Source organism: Echeneis naucrates, chromosome 21 (assembly GCF_900963305.1).
Source record: "Echeneis naucrates chromosome 21, fEcheNa1.1, whole genome shotgun sequence".
Lineage (NCBI taxonomy): Eukaryota > Metazoa > Chordata > Actinopteri > Carangiformes > Echeneidae > Echeneis > Echeneis naucrates.
In genome coordinates this window covers 18749441-18776104 of record NC_042531.1, presented here as the reverse complement: position 1 = coordinate 18776104, position 26664 = coordinate 18749441, and the positions used below count along the sequence as shown (strand labels likewise).

Here is a 26664-nt window from a genome sequence, read left to right as displayed (position 1 = left end):
TGTGATTTCTTTCTTACCTTTATCAGTTTAGAGAAAGTCTCGTAAATGAAGATTAGGGAGATAAGAAAAGCAAAGATCTCCTGGGTAAAGGGTGAGATGTAGCGGACGAGGAAGCTGCCCTCTGCTGCCACCATCACCAGGACAATGAAGATGAGCCAGAAACCAATCCATACCCGACCGGTCAGGTACTCAAAGTTGTGAGCCTGGCAGAACTGAGTTAAAAAAAACAGGCATTTGTTCTATGTTCACTGAGAACAAAATCAGAGGATTGCTAAATACCATGCAAGTGGTAAAGTACATCATTTCTGTATTTTAAAGGTACCTTGTAGAAGGCTTCTTCAAACACCAGTAAGGGTCCTGAGAATCCAATAATGAGAAGTGGCTGACCAGCCAGAAGAGAGAATATAACTCCTAGAGTTGCAGTCGAAACAATGAGCTCAGTCACTCCCATCATCCCTTCTGTTTTCTCTCCTGTGCGCATAAAAAAACTTCTTTAGAACACCAAACAAACCATGTCACATTTTCCTCAAGCTGTTTCCTTTTACCTAGCAGGCCTCCGAAGGTTATAGTGGGCGACAGTGCGGCAAAGTAGATGAAGATGACAGCGGCAATGCACTGCATGTCCAGGGCATCTTTTAAGTCACTGACATAGTGTGGGTAGCGACGACGGATGTCATGGATCAGGCCTCCGAATGGGATCCCTGAGCGCTTTAACGGGTCCACCTCCTGCTCCCCCTCCTCTTCCTCCTCTGGACTCACCTCTATGGGTTCATCATAGGTTCAATTACACAAAGAAACTAATTCCGATCGTTATCGTAATATCATCAATAATCTTAAACGGTATAGACAACAATACAAGTCAACAGGTCAGGCTATGACTGTGCCTCACGATCCCATGCAGAGAGAAACAATGTTATTCAATAAATCCTATGCAAAAACCAAAACCAACAAAGTTAGATCATGTGTATTTAAAACCTGATATGCTTGGCACACTATACGAATATGTTTTATTCTTCAAAGAGCACAAAATGCAGGAAGCCACATGAAACATGTGTAAGACCGCGAAAAGCACCACATTGTCACATTTGAGAACCTGGGAAACGGTCAGAATTGCTGGAAATTGATTGTCTTTGGACTGATGAATAGATTGGAGGCTTGCTGTTCAGTTCATTTTTTATTTTTTTTTAATGGAGTTTGAAAATGGGCTAAAAGATACAAGAGCGCTTTTCTGGCAAAGTTATTTCTTAAGCTGAAAAAATTGTATTAGTTGTCTAATGTTCCTCCCTTGATCTGTAATTCGAGCTCTATTGTAGTAAAGGTTCTTTAGAAACATGACTGAGCACCTCTGTTGTCCAGCACCAGGCCACATGAGGAATGGTGTTTTTTGAGCTCTCTTTCCTTCCTCTTGCGTAGCATCTGTTTCTGAAAGTCAGCCACTGTCTTCAGGAGGTCTTTGCCTGCCACATCCGAAGGTGGAATGACAATGCTGCAGTCCAAAAACTCATTGATACCGTTCAGGAGGTCTTGCCTGTCGTCAGCAAAGTAGGCCACCTCATGGAAGTTCTACAACAGAATGCAAAAAAAAAAAAAAGAACTTCAAAATGCATGTGATGAGACATTGGCCCGTGATTTGGAACCCTTAACCTCTAAACTCCAATCCACAGCCATAACACTTCACCTCAACTTTCCACACACACCATTGTGATCTCTATAAACTGGTGGGCTGGACCTCCCTTCATACCTGCAAGGTCCATCACTAGTTTCACTTGGTCTATAAGACAATCAGGGGAAAGACACTCCGACCATTTATCCTGCTTTCATTATTTTGCATAAGTTTGCATAACCCTTTTCCCCTTCCTCTTTTTCATGCTTATATATATCTGTATTTATGTATTTTTTCCTACTGGTGTGTCTTGGCCTGGTCATGTTTGTAAATGACAATTAATTCTCAAACAATAAAAAATAAAAAAAAAAAACAAAACAAAACAAAACCCTCGTATCCTAGCCCCTTAATCCTCTACCCCTTGGGTTTGATATTCACGGCATCAAGATATCTGTCACATATAACTTCTATTCTTCTATTCAAATCTATTCAGTTAGTTTGAAGTGGATGATGTTTCCTTTGACTGAACAAAAAAAAAAAATCATCTACCTTGTCTGACATTAGAGTAGAGAAAGAACGTCCGATCTCATGATAGTCAATGTTGGACTGACTGGGGCCGAGCAAGACAAAAATGAAGCGAACAGGGACAGGGACCTCGAGCACTGACTCCAGAAGTACGGCCTCGTTCAGCCTGACAAAAGCCATGGCTGGCTGCTCCAGAAACTCAACACAGCCTGAAAGATAAAAGAGACCAGAATCTATGATTGCACTTTGGGTAATCATGCATTCATCATCTGTTTGTTCTCATACATCACATCAGGAATAATGTGCTGTAGTGCTGATTTGCTGTTGCACATTAAGACACCCTTCATACAGCATAACAGCTTCTCAAGTGTTGAATTTTCATTAACAAGAGAAACAGCAGCGTCAAACTACAGTGGAGGCGAAAACTGATCACAACATAAGGAAGTAGGATGCCATTCATGGAGGGTATGAAACGATTATGGCGTTATTTCCATTTTTGTGGCCCAAATGAGTAGAGAATTTACAAGAGAAAATCAATCTCTTTGCATTTATGAGAGAAAAAAAAACATAATTCCTCTTACTAATGCACTTTGTCAAGACTCCCTGAACTTACCAACTAAAACGATGACAGCTTCAGCATCTTTGGGAATCTTGGCGAGCAGTTTCATGGACCGCGCCGCAGCTGGATGGCTCTCAGGAGGCAGAGGGTGGAGGGATTTCTTGGAGGAAGACCAGTACAAAGATTATCCACATTACTACTCCGACCAACGTGATGTGACACCATAATGTAGCATGGGACCAATAATATGGAATTATTGCAGGGGTAGCGACACATGTATGAACAATACTTCACTAATGCAATTCATTTTAAACCACATAACTGCACAACTGGTTCTTTATGTCTGAGAAGAATTTTTCTGATAGGCTGTTTTAAATTTGCCAACATTTTAAGCCACAGGGGAACATTAAGGTTTCACAGTTAATGCATCAAGAAGCATTAACTGGAAACACCTGTAAGTGGACTAAAAACATAATTCAACCCATGTGGCCTGGGGAGGCTCGCTCTCTCTGACTTCAATAAGTACCTACATGACTTCTGACCTCATGAAGGGGTGTTTCAAAGAACAATGTGAGAGCCACGGGCCTCAAATCAGGACTTTAGTTTAATCATGTTTAAATCTATGCTTACTGCTGACTCTTAGAACTTAATGCAAACCATGAAGCAGAATAAGACAGCTCAGAGCAGCTTTTATCTCCATCCATTTAGATAGCTGAGTTCAATTATCCAAGAGGGTTCTTGTCAAAACTAGTTAATCACGTACTTTGGCTTTCGTTAAACTGTATTCACTGTGCTGTCAGTGTGCAGTTTTTCAACTACATCTACGTCAATCATCACCAACATCGCATATCTTTCAGATCAATGTCACCTGACACCCTTCATAGCAAATGTGAAGAACAGGGACTTAAAAAAGACAAAGGAGCTTACAAACAGGCTGACAAACACGTCTTGTTTGGGGTCATACACGGGCCCTTTATTATCGCTGTGTTCCTCATGCTCTTCAGCCACCAGCGGCAGACTGGTGTCATGGACGTGGTTGTGATTGAAGCTGCCGTGGAGACTGCTGGATGAGTGGTGGCGATGGAAACGATGCTTGAAATCACTCGGATGACTGTAGAAAAGAAGAAGAACAACAAATGAGACTGTCGACAGTCATACCACTTTGCTAAATGCTAAAGTGAGCATGCTAATAAGTTCACAAAGACAATAGCAACTTTGTTTTTTTTTTTCATGTCGTTAGAAAATTTAATCATAAGAACTAATTACAAAAATAGTTTATGAACCAAAGTAACAATAGCACAAATTAAATTTCTTGTGTTGTAATGGCTCATGATTAAAGGTATTCCAATCAGTCTAGGTTCTGTATTAATACTACGCCAGCTCACATTTTTATCTTGTTCATCTCGGATTCTGTTCCTTATTTCCTATAATTTGATCTCTTATTATACCTTCCCCTTGTGCTGTTTTGTCCAGTTAAATGTAAATTTAAATGTCACTACGGTGCTTATTAAAGGTACATCTTATCTTAATATATGTTCAAGTAAAGTCCCAAAAAAGCCAAACTATTTTTCTGGAAGAAACAAGGAACATTACTCACAGACTCTAGTTTATAGCAGTCACAGCATGCAGCTTCGCGGCAGCATGATGGAAGGCCTCACAGCTGCCAAACTATTACTTTGCTTGACTGTTATAAGAAAACACACTGGCAATGGCTGACTTAAGTTAATGCCAAATAACTACTGCAGGTGTGAATTGAGTTGGTTCTTTCGCTGATTATTATGCTAGCCATAAGAGATGGGATATTGAGCTGGAGAAATAACCACCAGTTATCGCTCCAGGTTCAGGAAGATTTAACATTGTTGGAACCATCTGCAGGGTCATTAGTGTACTCGAAAATCCCAGCTGTGATTTCTGTTCACATAATCTACCTTTTTTCTTTGTTTATTTTACTGGACATGCTGAAGAGCTTTACTCCATCCAGCAGCAATGCAGCTCATAAATTTAGTCATTAGTAAAATCCTTCCAAATCAAAACACACCATGAGAAAATTTGAGCTGACACATTCACCTGTCCAAATGTGATATAAGCATTAATAAAGCAGTCAGGAGCTCATGTGTGCAGCCTCACTATTAGCACGTCTCTGCATCTGAGGTTGAACGTGTTTTCTCCCATGGAAAGACAAAAATTTTGTGTTACGAAAGCTGAGTTTTTCTCATAGACAGCCTCATTCCAACACCGCACAGTCCACTGGTGACATCACCTCCCTCGTTAGGCCCACAAGGTCCAATAATACGGCGCCCAGATTGAATGCGACAGCACAACTTGACAAAAGAACGAGGTGTGACACTGCAGTGAATTGTACTGGAGACGTTTCTAGAGGATCTTTAAACTGCCATGTGAAAGCGATGAGCTAAATTTTTGCAACACCTCTGTGTGTTTCTTTCCGTGTAATAAATCTGATATCTCAAACTGGTGATGGTTGTAATGGCAGAATATTCTTTTCCTGTGGAAACGACCAGTGAAATGCTGAGAATTTATGTGGAAAGGCTGTGAAAGATGGAATATATGAATGCATTTCTGACTATATACAGAAAAATCCATCTCGTGCAGAACAAATCTGGTCATTACAGTGTTGCTTACTGTTGCTACCAGTTCCACAATGCACGCACTAACGAGCCGATTATGGAAAATAAATAAAAAAAAAAAGGCAGGATCCAAATTTTATTTTTGACCTGGAGAACAGCAGATGACTGAAATGAAAAAAACTTTTCTAGCATGGAATTAACTCCAAAACTTTTATCTCGTTTTAAGCCATTTTTAATATAAACTTTGCATCTTTGTATTTGTAAATATGTACATTAACCAGCTGAAGCTCTTCAGCCATCAGGCAGAGAAAAAAGTAAAACCTGTGTTTTCCAGCCCTTCACTGGCCTGTGTCATCTTAATTGCATTGGCGAGTCACACATTTTTCAAGTTAAACTTTTTTATTTCTTGCTTCTATCAGTTTTAATCCCCTGTACCATTTGTTGAGAGGAGACCACCTGTGTGGATAATTCAGCTGCTGGTAAAACCCTCCTGAACATCTAGAAAATAATTACAAAAACAATCCAAAAAGTCTCAGCTCCGAGCCCTTCACTGGCCTCCTGTGTGTAAACTTAATGAAACACAGTGAAAGCTGTGAAAGCTCATCTCTGGAGCTACACCTTTAGCCTGGCTCTGTCTTTTCTCATTATAAAACATTATCCTGGGCCAAAAATTTGAGAGTACGCTTTATTGTCTTTGACAGGCATGAGTTGTCCCTCTGCTGGTAATTCAGTCTGACAGTCGACATTCACTTAACTTACGTAACTCAGAAAAATCCATACTTCTCTACGTGTAGCGCACTGTTCCATTGGCCACGTGGTGGGTCAGTTTTAGCTGGTGTGTCAATACTAGTGCTGATCGATAAGTGGGAGCCATCTCAGAGTGCTGTAAGTAGTGACATGTCACATGCTTTACATCCACATGCCACATATTTCAAGTATCGATAATGTGCAGGATCTGATGTGACACTTCCCCCTGGTGCTGTTTGAACACTTATATTGGATCAGTTGAGCTCTGCAGAATGAACGTCAAAACCAAAAATTCCAAACAGCATCAACTTAGCCGATTAGAAGAATCCCCTTACCGGGTCAAGGTATCCAAAACTCCTTGATGACATCAGGTAAACCTGATGCTGAGACTCTGTTTCTCTCAAGTGAAGTCAGTGCTGAAGAGGCTAAATCTGCTTCTGTCTAAAAACCATCAGGAGGTTGTTCAAAAAGGCTCGATTGCATTGAAGTCTATGTAAAAATGGCCCTTCTTCTCACTTGATTTATTACCATAGTAAATGTTTTCCTAATGAGTTGATGCCCTTCTTCTGAAGTCGTCGTCAATGCAACTTGTTTTTAAATGATGGTCTAATTTAGAGGACATTAGACCATGACATAGGGACTGTGTGATTGGCAGACTGTACCAAACACAGTGACCTGCCTCAAAGCCAGCAAGGAGTACAGGTCAGATACAGCCCTCACACCTCCTCAGCTCCACCTTCTCCCCCAAATAGAGTTTCCTCTGGTTCCACAAAACCGAGATTTAGCGATGGACAAATTACAAACTGGAGGCTTCAAAATGGCAGTTCACAAACCAATGGGTGATGTCACGGTGGGTTGACACTTGGTGCCATCTCAAACCAAAGACGTTGGACATGAAATAGGTCTGGATTTAGAAAAAACAAGTACGTAGAATTTATTTATAGAGCCACCTTACCAAACCTGGGCAACAAGGTTCTCTCCATTGTAAACATTTTAGAAATAGTAGCAACTTTATTAAAAAAAAAAAAAAAGATTCAACCCCTGAATGTTTATGTTGTAAGTACTGTATTTTGCAGAGGCTCAAATAAGGCCCTGTCTTCGGTGTATGAAGCAGAGGTAGGTGTGAAAGAGAGCAGGACTGAAAGGGCAAATATTGGAACAAAGGCAGACATCAAACGGTCAGGCCTTCTCACACGATACCGACAGTCTGGGCTTTAAATCCAGGGCAGCCACAGTGCAGTCCTGACATTTGTAATTTAGTCAGGCTCAGGGGAAGTACAGCAGATGATGAGCCAAGTCTTTATAAATGTCACTTTTTGGAAATTCCCTGCTCAGTTCCCCAGAGTTTGGCTTTTTATAACAACCTCCACTACAGAATAATGATTAATGAGGGGGAGGAAGCATGCGGGGGTTTGATTCCTCATACTAACAGTTCATGATCGATGCGTAAACACAGCTGCATCCACACTACTGTAGACAGCAGGTCTGTTAACACACAGATTAAAAATAAATGAATATAAGATAACAAGATTTGTGGGTCAAATAAAGCTGGAGTCAGGGATAGTCAGGTAACTTCAACATTCATTTTGGCTTTTTGGTTTCAAAGAGATGGTTGGTGCTGCCATGGGACATAATAACGCAATCTAAAGTGTTTGTGGAGGCTTAAAGATCAAACCTTAAAAATAGAAGCACATCCTAATCAGCCAACTGTGACTCAACAATGCTAAAAAGGTAAAACCATCCCATTCATGTGACTCATGTGAAATTAATGTTTGAGATCATGTGATGAGTGATGTATTTGCACTCCACCGGTAAGACTTTCCATGATTTGATCTGAATAAATTTATATGTACTAAAATCAATTTAGATTGTCAGACCTGAAATGGATATTTCCACTATTAAATAAGTTTTCTGGCAATGAGCAATAATTTTGTCGCCAGTACTATGATCAATAAAATGTACAGCTGGATATTCATTGTGCTAAAATTGTTTCACCCAACTCCAGACAGTGATTGGCCCAGTGTATACTAGAAATCATATTGTATTATTGCAGTCTCATATAGTGAATCAGTCCTTCCCGAAGATTTATTCACTTGCACATCTGGTCGTCCAATTATAGTAGCCTTTGTATTTTCTTTTTTTAATTCCACTTTCAGTCCAATACTTTCACTACTTCACTGCACATTGTACATCTGAGAAGTAAAACTTATTGATAAAAGTGCTGCATATAATGATGTATTGTAAAAAACAACTTAAACATAAAACTAATAATAATACTATAATTTTTTATGAATGAAATAAAACATAAATTACAGTAATAGAATATTCTTCTTTTAAAAACAAAACAACAACAACAAAATAGAGAAACAACAGAAACATATTATTAAAATAAAAAAAAATAATAATAATAAAAATCCCAATAAAATTGTGCATTATTATGTTTAGGCTGGGCTATATTGAGATCATTGTCCACGCACTAATAAATTTAACTAGTTGATCAGGCGTGATTGCAGCTAAAAAGTAAAAAGGCTTGAAAATGTGCTTTTAATCCTGAGTCCTTGCTCTGAAGAATTTAGGTGGTTAAAAACATTGTGTCATAGATGTAGCCATCTCCTTGGGCATCGGGACAAGAACAGACAAATCATTGCATTGAATGTCTTGTGAATAATTACTTTTGTGTCAGGCCAGTTACTGACCTGTGTTTGAGAAGCAGAGCCCGCAGAACGCTGGGTCTGTCCTCTGCTCTGATCTGATCAGAGATGATCATCGTCTCCACCACCAGGTGAGCAATGCCAGGCAGAGAGTTCTGTTCCAGGTCCAGAAGTATGGCACCTAGATTGGGAGGGTACAGGAAAACAATGGCTGCAAACGCTGGCTTATCTGCAAAGTGTCTGATTCCCGAGGAGAGCTTGATCAGGAGAGAACAGTTCAACTCTACGGTTACTACATTTGAGCAGCCGAGAAGAGTTTTGCTTCTTTACGCCAATCATTTTTTTTTCCACTGTGGCTTTTTATCAGCTCCACATTGAAATAAATCAACACTGGTACTGAGAGGGTTCGAAATGCTTTGGGCATGCACAAGTATTTTACCGTGTGTGATGGTGCGACGCAGCTCCAGCAAGCTGCGGAAAGACAGCGAGGCCACATGAGGTTTGCCCCAGCGGTCCGTCTCCTCCTCCACATCCTCTTCAAACTTGATCCAGCGAGCGCGCTCCTTCCAACGCATCTCATGGTCCTTCTCAACAATCAGCTCGTTCAGCTCCACAAACAACTGTGGGTGAAGCAGGTCACAAAAGTGCATGGCTTTAAATTTAAAACGTGGGGGGGTGAAGAAAGATTACAGTTATTATCTGGCTACCCTTAACATCCACCATTTATTTTAATGGAGCATGTTTTCCCACTTCTTTTTACAGATAAAACATATTTCTATACCACACCTATAGCACAAAGTGATGACAATCATCAGTGACAGCTATTTCAGTCCAACATGTTTACGGAGCCTTATTTAGGACAACCGCATGGTTTGGAGGGACATTCTGTTACATTTCAGCAAAGAAGTATTCTCAGGGCAAAAGTCAAATGACTGCAATACGATTTGTGTCTGTGCCATTATACAGTCAAACTGAGGTGAAACGTTAGAAGCAATTTTAATAGCGTCTTCGGTTCTGGTGAATAGCCCTTAAGTCACTGGAGAGAAATGTGGTTACGTTAGGACTCCTAGAGCTTTGAAGTTATGAGTTAATATGAGAGCGGCCGTTTGTGGTGTATGACATTATTGTCACCCAACTCTCCCGTTCCTCTCTAGTTTCTCTCAGCTCGTTGTTTTGGCTTTGCAGACCACGGCTGTAATCTGTTCTTTGGTTTTTGTTTAGCAGTAGCAGTGATGGGTTGATGAACCCACAGTTTTGGTACCTGCCTAGCACCAGACAGTTGAAAGCCATAGTGACTGGCCAGGAGCAGCTAATTCTAATTCCCGCCCTCGGTATCTGACTTGATTTGGGTTAGGGTCACTGATTGCAGGTGGCATTGATTTTTGACGGGACCTTCCGCCATTGTTTCCTTTCCAATACGAGAGGTTACGTCACGCCACCTGATCAGTGCTACGTTCTCACGACAGTTTGAATGAATGAGGGCGGCTAACTGGTCAGCAGGCTAAACTCAGCAGAAAGAGCACTGCCAGCTGTGGACATTACTACCCATAGCTGGAGACGACTAAACAGCTGCTTCTTCTACACTGTCAATGCTAACAGTTGTTAATGTTAGCTCTATAGCGATTGCAAAAAATGGAAAGTCACTGCTTTAATGTTGCCTATTTTCTGCTAGATGTATAAATAAATAAGAGTTTGCTATCACATTTATTGTCATGACTCTTTATAGAGATGCGATGGAAACTAGCATAAACTGTTAGCTTGCAGACTGAAATATTCAGTCATTGTGCAAGTTAACGCAGTTGAGGGAAATAAAAACATTATGCTTGAAACCTCATGAGTTTTCTTTTCTGCCGCTCTCTTCTTCTTCTTCAGGCTGGACAGCGGTGTGGAGCTGTTGCTGGTCCGGGCCATTTGACATCGAGATGACTTCTTTACCAGGTGGCGTCTCACCCCGGGGTTGTCCTCAAATCTGTGACCTGAACAACAAAGAGGGTGGACATTGCTGAGTGGTGATGTGTAGACTTGAGGGGGCGAGTTTGATGAGTCATTCAGAAAACGACCTACCGAGGAGCACTTAATAAGAAGTAAAATAAAATGCTGTTTTACGATTGTGAACAAATCGAACATCCTTTCCAAGTCCAAAAAATGTCCTTCATGGTGGAAAACCAGAAATGATATTTATATCTGTATTTAGGTTTCCAGCAGACTGAAGATTATCCAGTAACAGAAGGTAAAAGCTTCATGGGTGAGTGAGAATCCATGTGTGGTGTCAGACCCAAAGATTTATAACTACAGAATGTAATTTCATTTTCAATTTACTTGGCTAGCAAATTTCATTTTATTTAAGTTAACATAATGAGGAAATCCTTTTCATTACGGAGACAGCATGTCCATCAATTCCAAAGTAAAAGGGAAGGACACCTTGGCGATCGATTCATTTAAACAAAGGAAGTGGGGCATGCAAATTAAAAGGCCGCCCTCCAGAAAGAAAATGTGTTTGTGTTAATGATGATTATAAGCTATGACATATCATTTGGCAAATTTATAGCTTATATTCTATTTTGAAGTCCAAATTTTGTTAGAAGGCAGAAAGGGCCAAGTTTAGGTATTATTTATTATATTTATATTTATATTATATTTGATATTTATATATAATTAAAAAAATGCATTTAATACATTAAATAAATACATTTATAAAAACATTTTAGCTTGTTAAAGAAAACAAAACCAGAAGACAGACGGAGACAGAAACAAAAAAGTCACATCAATTTTATATTGTAACCAACAACTTTCCAAAACATAACCTTTGTATTTAAATGTATTTTTATTTCTTTATTTTCATACGAATTAGTGGATTTTCCTTCAGTCTGAAAACACATGCATGATCCAAACAATCAACATGTTACTGCATTAATTTAATGGCCATCTTTGTTAGAGTACAATGCTGATTTTGATAAAGACTAGAAACTGGAGGTGTTGACAGAAGATGATTTCTCATCATCTGACTGTAGCTTGCGCACGTGGTTAAGTTGTGGCGTTGGTGTATTTGAGGTCAGGGAAAAGATCTCGGGTAGTGTTTAGAAATTGACATTTGCATTCAGTCCAAAGCAGCAGCCAACTGGTCCGACCGGCCAATGGCTGAATCTAATTTCTCACTAAATAAACAATGTCGTTTTTAATCATTTACATGAGTATCCACCCAGAGGTAACCAAAGTGAGGTATGTGTATGTGCATGTGTTCATAAACTTCACCAAGTGTTCCATTCTGCTGCGTCATGCATTTCCTAAGGGACGTAAAGAGAAATGGAAATCAAGATGAAATCAGGCTGTATTTTATTTTGTAGTCTCGCAAGGGAAAAGCTTTAAAGCTTGTCCTTGTGTGAACTTCAGCTGGTTTGGACGACCTGAGTTTTCTCACCACAGGCCAGGGCAATAACATGGCAAATAAAATGCACTAAAATGTTTCCCCCTCCTGCTCTTCTTGACCTGGTGCCGGACCTTGGTCCAAAAACTTTTGCCTTGCTGAGACTACACCAAGGCAGCATAGTGGTTAGGGCTGCTGCCTCACAGCAAGAAGGTCTTGGCTCTGTTTCTTTTCTGCGTGTAGGTTGCATGTTCTCCCCATGCCTGCGTGGGTTTCCTCCCACCGTCCAAAGACACGCATGTTTAGGTTCATTGGTGACTCTAAATTGCCCGTAAGTCTGTTAGTGGTTATTCGCCTGTTTGTCTTTGTGTGTTGGCCCTACGATGGACTGGCGACCTGTCCAGGGTGTACCCCGCCCTTATACATATCCTGGATGGGGCCTTTAAAGTTTTTTCTGACTATAGAGCATTATGGCATATTCATAGACCTTTTTTTTCTCATATCGTGACCTGGAGGATAAACCCTCTAGCTCCTCTTTCCTTGTGCCCAGTTTTGATTTTTCCCTTTGGCCAATGGTAAGACACATATGTACTAAATTATGTTTCTGAGAAAAACGAATCAGCTCAACTACCTCTGTAACCAACCATCTCATTTTGATGACACTGTATTTTAGAAACTAGATAAAAGCCAAGAATGATTCACTTTAATATCAAAATCATAATGTAGTATATTTGTCCACATATCTGTGGTTCTATTGTTTTGTGCTCTTGGCTTAGTCAGATCAAGCCTTTGTATAAATCTGATACCCAGTGACTGAGCCTCAGTGTTGACTGGGCTTGTGTACAAAATGATATGGGATCTGTCTTTATAATAAAAGAGAGACACCCAGCTGGTACAGCACTCAACCACTTGAGCCATGGCCACCTCTCCCAATCAGAAATCCATCTGAATGAATTTGCTCTTTTCATGCTCAATTATTCATGCAAGTTTGTGTAATGCTAAGGGACTAATAGCCATCCTGAGACCAAGCCCCTGCTCTGTAAATGTGGATTCACAGCTGCTGGCGAGCATTTTATTCTCGGAGTACAACGATAAAATCCTGATTGTTCCCCTCAAGCTAATTTGGTTCATTAAGTCTAAGGAATGATTTCATAAATTCATTTCAAAAACAGGGTGCTAACTGACACAAGGAAGCAACAGGAAGCCTTCCTAAAGCCTTCCCAAAATAAATCATAAACCATTTTCATTGCTCTTTCACTCTGAAGTTTATTATTTAAGCTTAAAAACCTCAAACAAGTCATATATTTTTGCTCATAGTGTCTCAAACAAATTTTGGCATATTTCCTTAAGTATAAGTACATTTTTGTTTTGAAAATTAAGATTTGATAATTACAGCAGAGGATCTTAACTTATTTTTGAATATAATTGAAGAAATTTTTAGTCATGTGTCACTTTATTATAGTTTGTTCTTTGGGGTTTATCCTTCCAATTCATCCCTGACCTCACACCATGACGCCAGCTCAAAATGAATTATTCATTTTTTCTGCAAGATTCGCCACCAACAGTAGTAGTTGTGCAAGTAAGAAGTAACATGTATCTTTGAACTTAAGCTGCAGTACTATAAAGTAATGTTCTAAATGAGAGGGGCTGATGAATTTGATTCTCAGCTGAAATCATAATTGCTAGAATACATATTGTTGCAGTCTTATTCATGTGCATTTGACCCTGAGCTGTTGTTCCTGACTGAAAAAAACATTATCTTTTTTGTTACATAACTACTTTTTAACTTGACCTTACTCACAGAGCCTCCACCGAGTTGAACGAGACTAAGGGTTTTATGTTAGAGCCAACCCAACACAAGTGTGTTTTCTAGGTTCAGACCAACACTGTTGTCATTTCCCATCCAGTTGAGTTCTCACTGGGCACGTCGGTCTCAAAATGAGGTGTGGTCAGTGGCATTGTTGGCACATTGCTGTCCTGAGGCAGTGGAAAGCTAACTCTAAGCCATTGACCAAGGAAAATCTAGTCTGCAGTCGATGGTGCAGGATTTCATTGTTATTCTAATGGAAAATGACTAAGATACTAACATGTGCCTACATAGACAGAACATGCCTTTTGGGGTTTTACATAAAACTTTGGGCTTAGAATAAATTTTCTCTCCTTCTTGCTACCTGGTATATCCACCATAATAAAGCTCTAATTTTCCAGATTGAAACCATGCACGGCTTTTAAAAGGACCGGGAGATGGGACTATGATTACTGATGAGCACATCCAGAACACTCACTAATGCTTACTCTGATATTTCAAACAGATTTGGCTGCAACCTACATGAGCATGCCATAGGAGTCTGCAATCATGCTAGGAGCTGTGTGAGACATGCAAACTTTAGCATGTTAACATATAAACATTGATTAAATGATCTTGCTAAAGTATGCTAAAGTACTAATTTCGCTGATCAGTACTACATCCAAACTGCAGGTGAGCCCAAATCACGAGTGTTGCAGTGAACTCTTTAACCAAAATACTGGATACATTTGACCTCATGATGGACGTACAGGTAAGTAAGAGGATCACCCAGACGTTAGAATACACTTAATGGGAATCATGATAATCTCTTCCATATTTACCCTTAATCTATCCACTAGATGGGGAGATATCTCTGGGGATAATATCAAGTTTCAGGGTAATTCAAGAAAATCAAGCATGTCACTTTTCATTAGAAAACCCAATTAAATCCTTGACGCAACCTTAAGGAGAACAGCATCTGCTTTAGGTTCCCAATGTACCAGATGTTTCAGATACATATAGCCCAACATCAGTTGGTGCTAAAGTGTGCTAAGGCATTGCAAGTTGACCACCTCAATATCTTCCCCATGTCCTGGAATCAAGCTTCAACACAGGTCTAATGTGTCATGTGTCTAATGTTTCCAAATCGGGATAAAAATAGGCTGAACCACACGCAGTTTGTCAATGAAATGTCTTTCCGCTCTAGCTGTGGCTGAGCCCGAAGCCAAATGGGTGCTACTGGATCAATGGGAAAGCAGGAAACGACAGACATCTAGCACTGTGTCAATTTTGTCAATAGTGTGGACAACTTTGTTCTATCTATGGCCACAAAAGAGCTTCATATTGCCATTAATTGAGCGATTGGTGGGCTGCAATCAATGAAAACACATGAACTCTCAATCATTGATTATCCACGTAAAAACACAGAAAAATGCTGATGCATGTGAATTTCCCATTGTATGAGAACCCCAGACAGGGAGACATAAATGTCACACTACTCAGCAAGAACAGACATGAATTTCCACACAAAAGCAACAACACACCACTTACGGGTAGGCTCCTCTGGTGACCCCAACTGAGTGTGGATAGACTCGAGCAAGTCATAATCATCAAAATCCAAAACAAACTCTTCAAAATCCTCAAACCCTTCCACATTGGACACCGAACCGTGGTGCTCATGTTGGTGGTGCTTTGGCGTGCCAAAGCCTCTTTGGACACTACACCGACGGTCTGAACCATAATGGTCAGTGGGCAGCTTCCCATCAGAGGTCCCATGCCCCTGGTTCTCCTGTACCTCAATATCTGTCATCTCCACGGTCGGTACCTCCTCCTATCCTCCTCTCTCCGAGTGGACACACTGCTCATTCAGGGCTTCCAGCTGTTGCTCACGCTGGTACCACCAGCCTGGCTCTTTGAATTGGTTGTGCAAAAGGACGTATGGCCAAACTAACCGGCTCCTCTCTGCTGCCCAGGCAACCGAAAAAAAAACGAAAAAAAAAAAAAAAAACAGAGGGATAACCAGGGATTCAACTTCTGAGAAAGAAATTGTAAGGAGACAAAAACAAGAAGTAAAAAAAATTAAAAAATTAAAAAAATCAAGCCTTAAATCCTTATGTCTGAAAAAAAAAATAAAAAAAAAAAAATACAAAGTTAAAGCTACGCCATCAGGCTGCAGCACTCTCCCAGATCAACGGTCACAAAGATGCATAAATAGAAGAAAAGTTCACTTTAGTTGCACCTATGAAAGCAAGTATTGATAGAGGAGGGTCTACTGGAGACACAGCTGAATGGTAGCACCGCCCTTTTCTAATGAAGTCCACAGCCCATTGATCCTCCTGGCTGTTGGGATAACAGCGTTAAGTGGATTGCAGCACAAAAGTTTATGCCTTTCATGTCCATGGTGCCTTCATCATTTTCCAGCCATGGAAAATGGAAAGGAGGTAAAGGTCATGTTCCAAGAGTTTCCACCTGAACTCCATTAACCTGAAGGAGCAAACGCACACACACAACGCATTTAAAAAAAAATATAGTCTGAGAACTAAAATTAAGTCAAACCCATAAAGAATAAAACAATAACATCCACGAATCAGCTCTGGCTCTCTGCTTAGCGAGGTACAGTATTGTGGTGCTAATTATCACAGCAAGCTGCACCATTCCCGCCCCTCCGTCTCCATGGAAATGAAGCGTTGTCTGAGGTGTCAAGGTCTGACTGTCCACAACAGTCAGCTGACAACAGTCAGACCATGCATCAGCGCATCTGTGTCTCCAAAATGTTCCCTACATACTTATTTGTGTGTGTCTGTGTCTGTACATGCAGGAAAAGCACTGAAAGCAAAAGTGAAAGAGACTTTTAAAAAAAAAATACTCTTAAGAGTGTAAATGCATGCCATAACAGGTTTAACCACATATTCACCAAAACACGTTGTCCAAAGAGCTGAACCACTAATCAATCAGGTAAGATTCATGATGAATCAAAAGTCTGACTGACACCAAGACTTCACTTGCAGATATAGCAGGTGCATGCATGAGTGCAGATATAGCAGGAAGATGCAGTGGTGAAACCCACAGCCTGCCGATGATCACTCTATACATCCGATAACCTTTTTTGTGGGTGACCTGCTTTTCTGTTTCCAGATCCTAAACAGTCAATGATTACTCTGCTGCGGTGAGGCAGGAAAGGCCAGGGGCAGGGTCGCTGATGAAGGGGAATCGACTGCAGCTTCTGTTCATTAACACCCCTGCAAGCTGTATACATGAGACTCCCCACATCTTTCCTCTGCTCTTTTTAGATTATTATCCCATTTTACTCCCTTTCTGATCATTCTAACTTTTCTACACTGTTCTTCTTCTTTTGGCCTTGACGTTGGTAAATACAATGCTTCAAACAGCCAATTGGTAGCATAAAATCTGCAAGCAATATTAATCTATGTGAATAGGAGATGAGGACAGGAGATTTATGGGTCTGATATTTACTGCTGTAATTATGCAAATAATTGCCTCATTAATATTCTCAATTGCGCTCTGCCATCACGGGTGTTAATACACTGTTATGATTCATTTGATGCAGTGTCACACAAATATCTGTATCCCTATACTAATAAAATCAAGGTTATCCTTCATAATAATAAGAACGGAGTAACTGCTGTGATCACCCATCCTTTGTGTTATTTTGTTGGAGGCTTATTTTTAACAGTGTGTGTAGGAGACTGGAGCTGTGTGGGCAGACATCATGAGGCACAATGTGCAGGCCGCTTGAAATGGGGCCCAGCCACAGGCAGGAGCGAAACTTGTGAATGGTGGACGGGCAGCACCCGAGGAGCAGGGGTGCCAAGACATGTGCAAGCTGAGGAGAATACGCATTTATAATATACCATGTATAAAACAGCTTTCATTTCCTCCTGGAAGTTTGCAGTCCAGATCTATTCTATTTCGCTTCTTCGGTTTTATATGTGGTGATATTTCCATTCAGGTATTTTAAAGTTATTAGAGTTGACATTGCCAATGTGCCGCTGGCGCAGTCATTCAGACAATATCACTTATTTGCTTCAACAGTTGTAAAAGCTCAGCCAAAAAGTAGATATATTTTTCCTAGTCCTATTTTGTTGAGTAACAATGAGCTGACAGCAAAGTGACATGGTTGAATTTAGAGAATCTCTTGATACATGTTAAGACAATACAAGATCTATTTACTGACAAGGGTCACAAAAAAGATTTAAAATACTGAAATATCTCAGTTATGACCCTCTAAATAATGTGTTTGTAACATGAATGTGTTGAATAAGCAGATGAGACTACTGTGTGTAATACTACTCAATGCCAGCAGAGGTCACTGAAATCTATGTATAAAAATATTAAGCCAGCTTCACAACAAAAATATCTGATAAAACATGTTTTAATTCTGGAAATATTCAGTCACTTTAAACCTCTGGACAACGTATTAATAATAAAAATATAATATGTAACATCCATAATCACAAAAAAAAAAAGAAATATTTCAGTAGAATAACAGAGAAAAAGCCTTAACGTGAACATGCTTTAAATCATGACTGTATGAGCTGCTATGAAGCTGGCAGCCACCATATTGCGCTTACAAAAACACTGGTAGAGCTCGTTCTCTGGCTGATATGAATAAAGTTAGAAAAGACACAAGACCCCCCCCCCCCCAAAACAACATTGTTGTGGTGTGGGCGAGGAGTGAAACTGAGTCATCTCTGAGGAACTCGACTCAAATTCTACTGCGCCAAAAGCCTTTAGAGCAATGAAGAAAATATGAAGGCAGAGTTTCAGTCTGCTGGCAACAAGAATGTCCTTCAGCAGGGTCATAACTTTGATGAGAGGAGATACCAAAAGATCATAGCTGATATTTAGGACCCGATTCATACTAAAGTCCTTGTCATATCTGATGAAATGAAAAGCGAAGACACGTGGTGCCACAACATTTTATGTCAGTAGCAGCGTTACATTGAATTCCCTTGATACACATATGAGTGCAGAGTGCAAGTAGTGAGTAACTGTAAAAGGGATTAGCAGGGGTATGGAATGTTTTGGTTTCTACCAGTCAGCATGGTACTGTATAATAAAGTGCAATTAGAGCAACAGTACAGTTCATGCTACACCCTTTAAAGCTTAACACACTTGCTTGTTAGTTAGCCGTGTTCACAGAGCATACACTGATCAGTGAATAAGAAAATAACATGGATTATTTGGTTACCATGGCACCTGTCAGTGGGTGGGATATATTAGACAGCAAGTGAACATTTAGTCCTGAAGTTAATGTTTTGAAAAATGCAGCTCTGTGGGATGTTCCCGGTCTGCAGTGGTCAAGACCTACCAAATGTGGTCCAGGGAAGGAAAACCACCGGACCAGAGACAGGGTCATGGGCAGCCAAGGCCAATTGATGGTTGTGGGGAGTGAGTTAGGCTGGGAAACCTTGGTTCCTGCCATTCATGTGGGTGTTATTTTGGCCTGAGCCACCGACCTAAACCTGGTTCAGACCAATTCCAGCCCTTCATGGAACCACTGTTCTCTAATGTTAGTGGCCTCTTTCAGCAGGATAATGCTCCCAGCCTCACTACAGAATCAGTTCAGGGATGATCTGAGGAACAACAGCCAGTTCGAGGTGCTGACTTGGCTCCAAATTCCCCAGATCACAATCCAGTCCAGTGTCTGTGGGATGGGCTGGACTGAAAAGTCTGATCCATGGATCCACCTCAGAAGTTCCAGGACTTACACAAAATTAAGTTAAAAATTAAAACACAAACATTGTGGCAGAATTCCAAGAGAAGGTTTCTGGCTACTAAGTCTGCAACTAACATCTTCCTGCAAATTCCAATCTCTGAGCTATGGATTTATCATTAGAAAGTAGTGAAATCTGCTGATCCCAACTTTATAACATAACAACGACAAGTATTTAGTTTTAGTTTCAAAAAAGAAAAGCAGCCAAGAGACTGGAACAAATAAATATTTGGTATTCTACCTCAAAAATTGAAAATTTTTTTTGCTGATGGACCAACTGAGAAATTGATTAGTGATAGCTGATGGGTGAGCCCCTGCCATTAACCGTGAAAACAGTCTTACAGTGAATAATGATCATCAGGCTAATATGCAGCTCGCTCAAAATTATCATTCACACATCATGTGATAACAAATGATTGACCACAGAGATAAACAATATCTGATGATTTTATTGATTTTAACCATGCTGACATCTGAAACCACAATCAGACACCAGCTGCAATCATCTGAAAGCTTGCGGCTGTACGACATCCAAAAAAGCTTTACTATGCAGTCTCTGCCTTACTTTTCATGTCATCCAGATCTGCGCTGGCCAACATCTGGGCCTCCGCCTCATCCGTGGGCACCTGCTGGTAGACGGCAGTCTCCAGAGCCGTCATGCTGCCAATGCAGATCCGCTCCCTCAAGTCATAGTTGCTCCTCTGGTTCCCTGCCAGGCGATGGTGAACAGGCTTCCTGCAAAACCAGCCACGGGTCACAGTTGAGCTTGAGGGATCTGATCCTGGGGGAATGCTGAAGAAGACCACATAGAGGGAAACTGGTTAGAAGAATGTAAAGATTATGATGGGCTTAGACATTTTTATTGCATGAAATTTAAAATGTAAAAAAAACAAAAACAAACAAACAAAAAAAAAAACAACACGCATTTGGACTACAAGTTAGGAAATAAACAAAAAATGATTCACAATATAACTGTTCATTGGTTGTATTTCAGCTGTTTCACCAACAGAGGGCTCCACAACACAACATCACACTGGATACCATCCTCTGAGTCATCAGGGTTCACTCAGGCACAACTCACACTGCATGGCGAAGGCATGATGGTGTCTGCATTTTTATCACCCAGGCATTAGCAGAGACAAATACCTCAATCACCATGGAGACCCTAACCTCCCAGCAACAAACTCCATACATAATTCAAAGCATCACCAAATAATTCATATTGTGATGGGTATCCATGTTTGTTGGCCAGATGGGTCTTTTAATATCTAGGCTTCAGCTGGAGCCATTAGTAGATCCTAAACAGTACATATTGATTATTTGTCCAATTTAGTTCCTGCTTGTAATGAAACTCTTGAGTTGCTAATGTAAAGTTCACCTATATCTGAAGGGTATAGCAGATGCATATACGCAAATAGAGCACTTTCCCCTTGTCTGTTCTTTCCTGTTTTGTGCTGCTTGTATCCTTTGGTAATCGCATACGAGGTCTGATCCAAATTTAGAAAGAAAAATAAACCTTTGAATATTAATTAAACATCTTTAATCCACTGCGTTCCTCTTTTATACCATGGATGAAAATATGCTCATTGCAGGCAGGCTGAGAGGCGACCAAATTAAGGAGGAAATTGAAAAATGGTGCACCCCAAACAAAAAGATAAACCAGTCCAAAGAAAACAAGTGTATAAAACTGCAGGTAACCATAGCAACTTACCTCTCTTTAGTTCAACATTTGCAGTTAACTCTCCCTGATGAAACCAGAAGATCTGACTGAAGATGATGCAAACTGCTAAATATCTTTTACGTTGATGGAATACTATGGAATGGCTATCAAATGGCTGTGTGTGAAGCGAGGCCGCTCACAGTGATGAGCCCACACAAAATCAATCGTCCCTGCCTGCAGTTACAGAGTTTTAGAGTCTTCCAGCTCCTTGTTTTAGCTTTATAGTCAACAAATATAACACAAACCTGTTGTATTCAACCTGTCCAGCACCAAACACCAGACAGACAGACACAGTTAGCAACTTGCTGTTGGAATACCTAACATCCGTTTTTCTCAGAGTTTGATGGGAAAACAAAAGTTCGTAGAAAAGTTAATATTGGGATATCAGAAACAGAACTGCCGACAAGTGCTGCCTGTGAAAGGCTGGGGCTGTACAGTCATGTGAAAATGTTTGTACTTCTCACTTAATTTATTAACTCAGTAAACTTTTTCCCAATGAGTTTATGGTCTCAGTCTCTAGTTTAAAGCTTTTAACACAGCATGATGTTCATTCTTAGATGATGGTCTCATTTAGAGGACAATAGAGCATAAAGCAGGGATGAGTTAGGGGGTGTGGCTACACTGTGATCGACAAACTGTACCACACAAACAGGGGAGAGTACAGAACAAGTCAGAGCCAGCCCTCACTCCTCCACAGCTCCACCTTTTCCTCCAAATATTATTTCTACTCGTTTCAAAAAACCAGATAGCAACAGACGAATCGCATACTGGAGACTTATCAAGGCCAGCTCAAAAGCCAAGGCTGTGTCCAAAACCACCCCCTCACTCCCGAATCCCTACTCCCCTTATAGGGAGAAGAATGTAGTGGACTATATAGTGAACTCATTCACTGAACGATCGCTTTCGGGCACTACTTTTGGTGCTGTTAATTGCATGATCGCTGTCGCGCAATTAAAACTTACCCAACTCAGGGCTAAACCTTTCTGTTTATCACTTACATTACGTTAAATGCTTTTGATAATCTTGCACTGCACTGTAATCTTTATTCTCGTGTTTGATCTGCTTTTGTTATATTTTATTTTTTTATTTGTATATTTTATATTTATTATATTCCCTCTGTGGGATTTTCCATTTTTTGCTGGGAGTGCAATGCATTATGGGATATCTTGCATGGGTTAGTGACCATCAGCTATTCACTACTTTTCACAATGCATTGTGGGATACTTTGATGATGTGCTCCCCATACAGAGCAATAATTAGGGATTAGGGAGCAGTTTCGGACACAGTCCATCTTTGCAGTGAACATGAAAGGAAATGAAGAGAAGTCCATTCTTATTTTGAAAAAAGCATCGTGTTAGATGATTTTTTATATGTCAAAAGTCCAGATTTAACTGACGCATCAACTGTGTCTCTGCATTCAAAAGCTCTGCTGACCAGCACAGTGGAAACAGTACAACTTGAGATTCTGTAATAAACTACCTGTTGTAATCAGCATCCTCCCCATCCACTCCCTCATTCGGGCAAGGTACAATTATTCCTCCATTATGGGATGCCCCCTTTATCAGAGTGAGGGCAGCTTTCCTCGACAATGGATGTTCTTCGCTTTCTGTGTGGTAGGCAGCGAGCAGAATGGGTTCCTCCAAGTCCTCTTGGCTCCCCAAACTAAACTGAGAGGAAAAGGAAGATCAGTGAGAGGCGAGGAATGTGCTCGCATCTAGGTAAAACCCGTAGACTGTCTAAAGCTCTGCTTGCTTGTGACAGTTAGCTCAACAGATTCACAGGCTCTTCAGTCCTATTTTACCTGTGGCTGAATATCAGGTAGGTCTGTGGGTGTGGCAGCCGCTCCCATACCATCTGTCTCTGACTCCGCCTCTTCCTCATCTACCTCCTGGATGGTGGGCGTAACATCGGAGGGTGGAAGAGAGGTCTTTTTTTTCTTCCGTTTCTTTTTGCGCCTTCTGTCCGAGCTGTGCACCCTCTTGCGCAGACGCTGGGGCAGGGGCAGGTGGGTGGACAAGGGGTGGTGTGTATGGTGAAATGTGTGCCTGTGGTCTGTTAAAAATATTAAAAATAAAGTTAAAAACACATCATAATACACATTCAAATCAGGAAATCTTTCAGCTCATGGGAGGAGGTTCAGGCTCTGACCTCATAATTTCACTGTATGTTTACATGAAGCCATTTGCAAATGCAGTATATTTTCTTAAATAGAGCCCAGTGCAGGTGTGCTTGGTTGAAGATCGCTTCTAGCCCACATACAGCAGTCAAAATGTTAAAACTACTGACAAAATAAATTCTGTATACAGTACATACAATACAGTATGCAAAGCATGGCGGGTAATTTTAGAGTGACTGATATATCTGCGAACAATGCTAATAAAAACATTTTCATCGCCACTATGTTGCTTGTTGATACGAAGCAATGATATTGCAAATGTTGCTACAAATGTTGCTGAGCTCGCCTAAGGATTACTATGGCATCCTCAGGGGAAATTATTGTTCTGAGCTACTTTCCCCATTATAGCCAAACTGGAGAAAAAGGAAAAAAAAAATGAAATAAAAAGCCGAATACTCCACTGTTGCTTTCATGTTATTTCCTCTCTGGTAAAAGCAAACAGCCTCTCAACATCATTTTTCAACTGCAATCTTAAATAAGCAGAGTCTTGCATTTTCCAGCACACACTGTGTTTTAAGAACCACTGATGTTTTCTCAGGGACAGGCTTTTGGGCCTATTAGAGAAGAAGAAAAAAAAAAGCTTTTCTCAGATAAAGTTCCCTCTCCTACTAATTCTCTGATAAACATTTGAAAGACACAACACAAACATAAGCTTGAGAATTTAATTAACATGCAATATTGCACAACACTGTTCAGTAAACATCCGCTAATCTGCTAATCTCTCTAACAGTAATCCATCAATTTAGTCAACATACACAGCATTTGGTTCCCTGCTCTACATCTCATAGCTTCATATCAGTCTGTGACAAAGTCAAGTTCAGATTTTATAAACATGTCTACCAATCCAGGTCACAAAAAAGAGCCATGTCTCTTATTGAGTGTACATGAGTATATGAAGACAGGATTCATGTGGACAGGCTCTGCAAGGGAAACAGCTGCAGCAGTATTTTGTCATCAGCCAAATTACTGAAGGCCAGGTTCTTTGAGTAAATTCCCTCCTTTAAGTCTTAGTTGTCTGTACTCAAGATCTCTACCCTTGTGAGCACTGCCATCCACATTGCAGTGGCAACCAAGGTCAGATGACTAATATAATGGCATCTCAAATCTGAAGCTGTTACCAATGTAAGTGTACTAACAATCCAAAACAAAAAAACAATCCAAAACAATCTTTCAGTCAGTGAAAAGGAATCTATAGGCAAAAGCCTGGCTTTGCAATGGGCTCATCAGGATCCCCCCCCTCCCTCCACCGTGGCCAGTCTCTTTTCCTTCTTTGACAGTGCTGTACAGTGGAAAATAGGAGCTTTAACATTGGGCTACACAGGAAACCCACACACAGGACAGGAGCTACTCTTCGACTCTCACCACCCACTAGAAAAATAAACTAGGAGTTATCAGACCTCTGAAACACAGAACTGTTCAGTGCCAACAGGATCCCAGGCCCAAGAGAATAAGCTCCAACATTTGAAGGGTGCACTGAAAGCTCATGGATAATAATTAATGACCGTGCTGAATCACTCTGCACTGATGAAGCCTCTTGGATAAGGTGTGTAACGTCTACAAAAATCATAGATCATAGATTGAACTTCCTCAGACTACTATGACATGGATGACTGAGAACCTCCACGGACCAACTTCAACACACATATACTTTGTGTGTGAGAATATATGAGTGTTTGGTGGGGTGGCAGGCTAATGTACGTGTCATGTATACATCTGGCCCTTGGTGTCTCAAGAAAACCCTCTTCAGCCAGCTCACATTTGCCATTTTTGAAAAATTCTTATCAGAATGAATCGATGAGTAATTGACCAACAGAAAAAAGAACAAAGGCAAATCACAGTCCTCATGCACATAGATTGTCCAGACATAAGTTTACCGCCCAGATTGGCGTTATTAACAAACAAATCTACTTTCAGATAAGAATTCCTATATGAAATTAATGTAACTCCCTGTTAGTCAGTCATATCTCATGCATCATACGATGCATGATCTGTAGTGTATAGCGTGGACATGGTGTTTTGCTTACACTCAAAGTCTTTCTCTGTGTAGTGTCGGCCCATCCTGTCTCCGCTGGTAGAAGCAGAGTCAATGATAATGTCTCCAAAGCGTTCAACCGATAACGCTTTCTCCCAGTTCTCCTCCTCTTCTTCTTCTTCTTCCTGTTCCTCACCGGATCCTTCCTCATCTTCCTCCTCCACCTTCACCTGGGGGAAACGTCACAAAAAAAAAAAAAAAAAAAAATCATTAAAGCATAGGATGAATCAGGTCATCTGTTTAGGCAGAGAGCAATCTCCGCTGCCATGAATTAGGAACTGGATGATTAAGTGAACTTTGCTGTACTGTATGTATTGGCTGAGTGGGTAATTCAATCACATGGTCTTTTAGCATAACTGTCTCTCTGGAATCACAAACAGCAGATACATGCAAAGGGGATGAGAGGGAAATGCTAATCCAGGATAGCTAAGAAAAATGTGCTGTAGTTCCCAAAGAGTCTACATTATGTCTTTAACATTATAGAGAAAGTGGGTGAACACACTGCATATGAATTCTTGCTTCTGCCTACCTTTAACTGACCACTGTTTTTATAACAGAAGAAATGTTAATATATATTTTAAGTAGAAGGTTCTTTTGTCTGTTTTTCCTCCATTACACGTAGGGAGGACAACAAATCAATACAACAAAGTGCTAAGCAGCAAAAAACTAATGCATGAGCCGGCCCCTGGAGACAGTAGAGGCTGTAGGGAGGGTCCTGGCAGAGCTGCTCAGTGCCTCTGATAGGTGGAGTCCCTGGAACAGGCAGCTTGCCTCTACCTCAGATTGGCGCTGGCATGATGGGCGGTCTGGCTACGGCTCTCTGGGCTCAGGTTTCTCTGTGCCAGGGCTCCATTTCTTCCTAATTACCAGTGGGATGAGGGGACAGGATACAGTTAATGATCTGAGCTACCTATCTATACCAGGCCAAGGCAGATGAAGCCAGTGAATATGAAAGGGGGAACTTGAATGAATGGGCCATAAAAGCCTTGTTTTCCTGGAAAGCAAGTTCATTAATGAAGGTAATCTCTGTTTCTGCAAACCAAACCTATTTTCACATTCATTTCAAGATCTCCCTCTTACATCCTGATGTCCATCCTTACTTTGTTTTGTGTAGTTAATCTTTGAACACAACATTTAATAGTCCTGATCTTATGCAAAAGGGCCTGACACTCCCATCTA

General features: G+C 40.6%; 1 protein-coding gene across 1 annotated transcript in view; it reads right to left on the bottom strand.

Moving 5' to 3' along the window:
* Positions 1-25595, bottom strand: part of slc4a3 (solute carrier family 4 member 3) — a 31642-nt gene extending 6047 nt beyond the window's left edge. Inside the window, exons 1-14 of the mRNA XM_029492912.1 lie at positions 25478-25595; positions 23079-23329; positions 22757-22944; positions 20123-20349; positions 10501-10646; positions 9110-9290; positions 8716-8851; positions 3633-3798; positions 2742-2847; positions 2153-2337; positions 1344-1563; positions 546-761; positions 323-471; positions 18-212 (exon numbers count right to left, since the gene is read on the bottom strand). Coding sequence (XP_029348772.1) covers positions 18-212; positions 323-471; positions 546-761; positions 1344-1563; positions 2153-2337; positions 2742-2847; positions 3633-3798; positions 8716-8851; positions 9110-9290; positions 10501-10646; positions 20123-20349; positions 22757-22944; positions 23079-23329; positions 25478-25511 — 2400 coding nt within the window. The 5' untranslated portion in view covers positions 25512-25595. The remainder of the gene's footprint in view (positions 1-17; positions 213-322; positions 472-545; positions 762-1343; positions 1564-2152; positions 2338-2741; positions 2848-3632; positions 3799-8715; positions 8852-9109; positions 9291-10500; positions 10647-20122; positions 20350-22756; positions 22945-23078; positions 23330-25477) is intronic.
* Positions 25596-26664: the final 1069 nt, after the last annotated feature.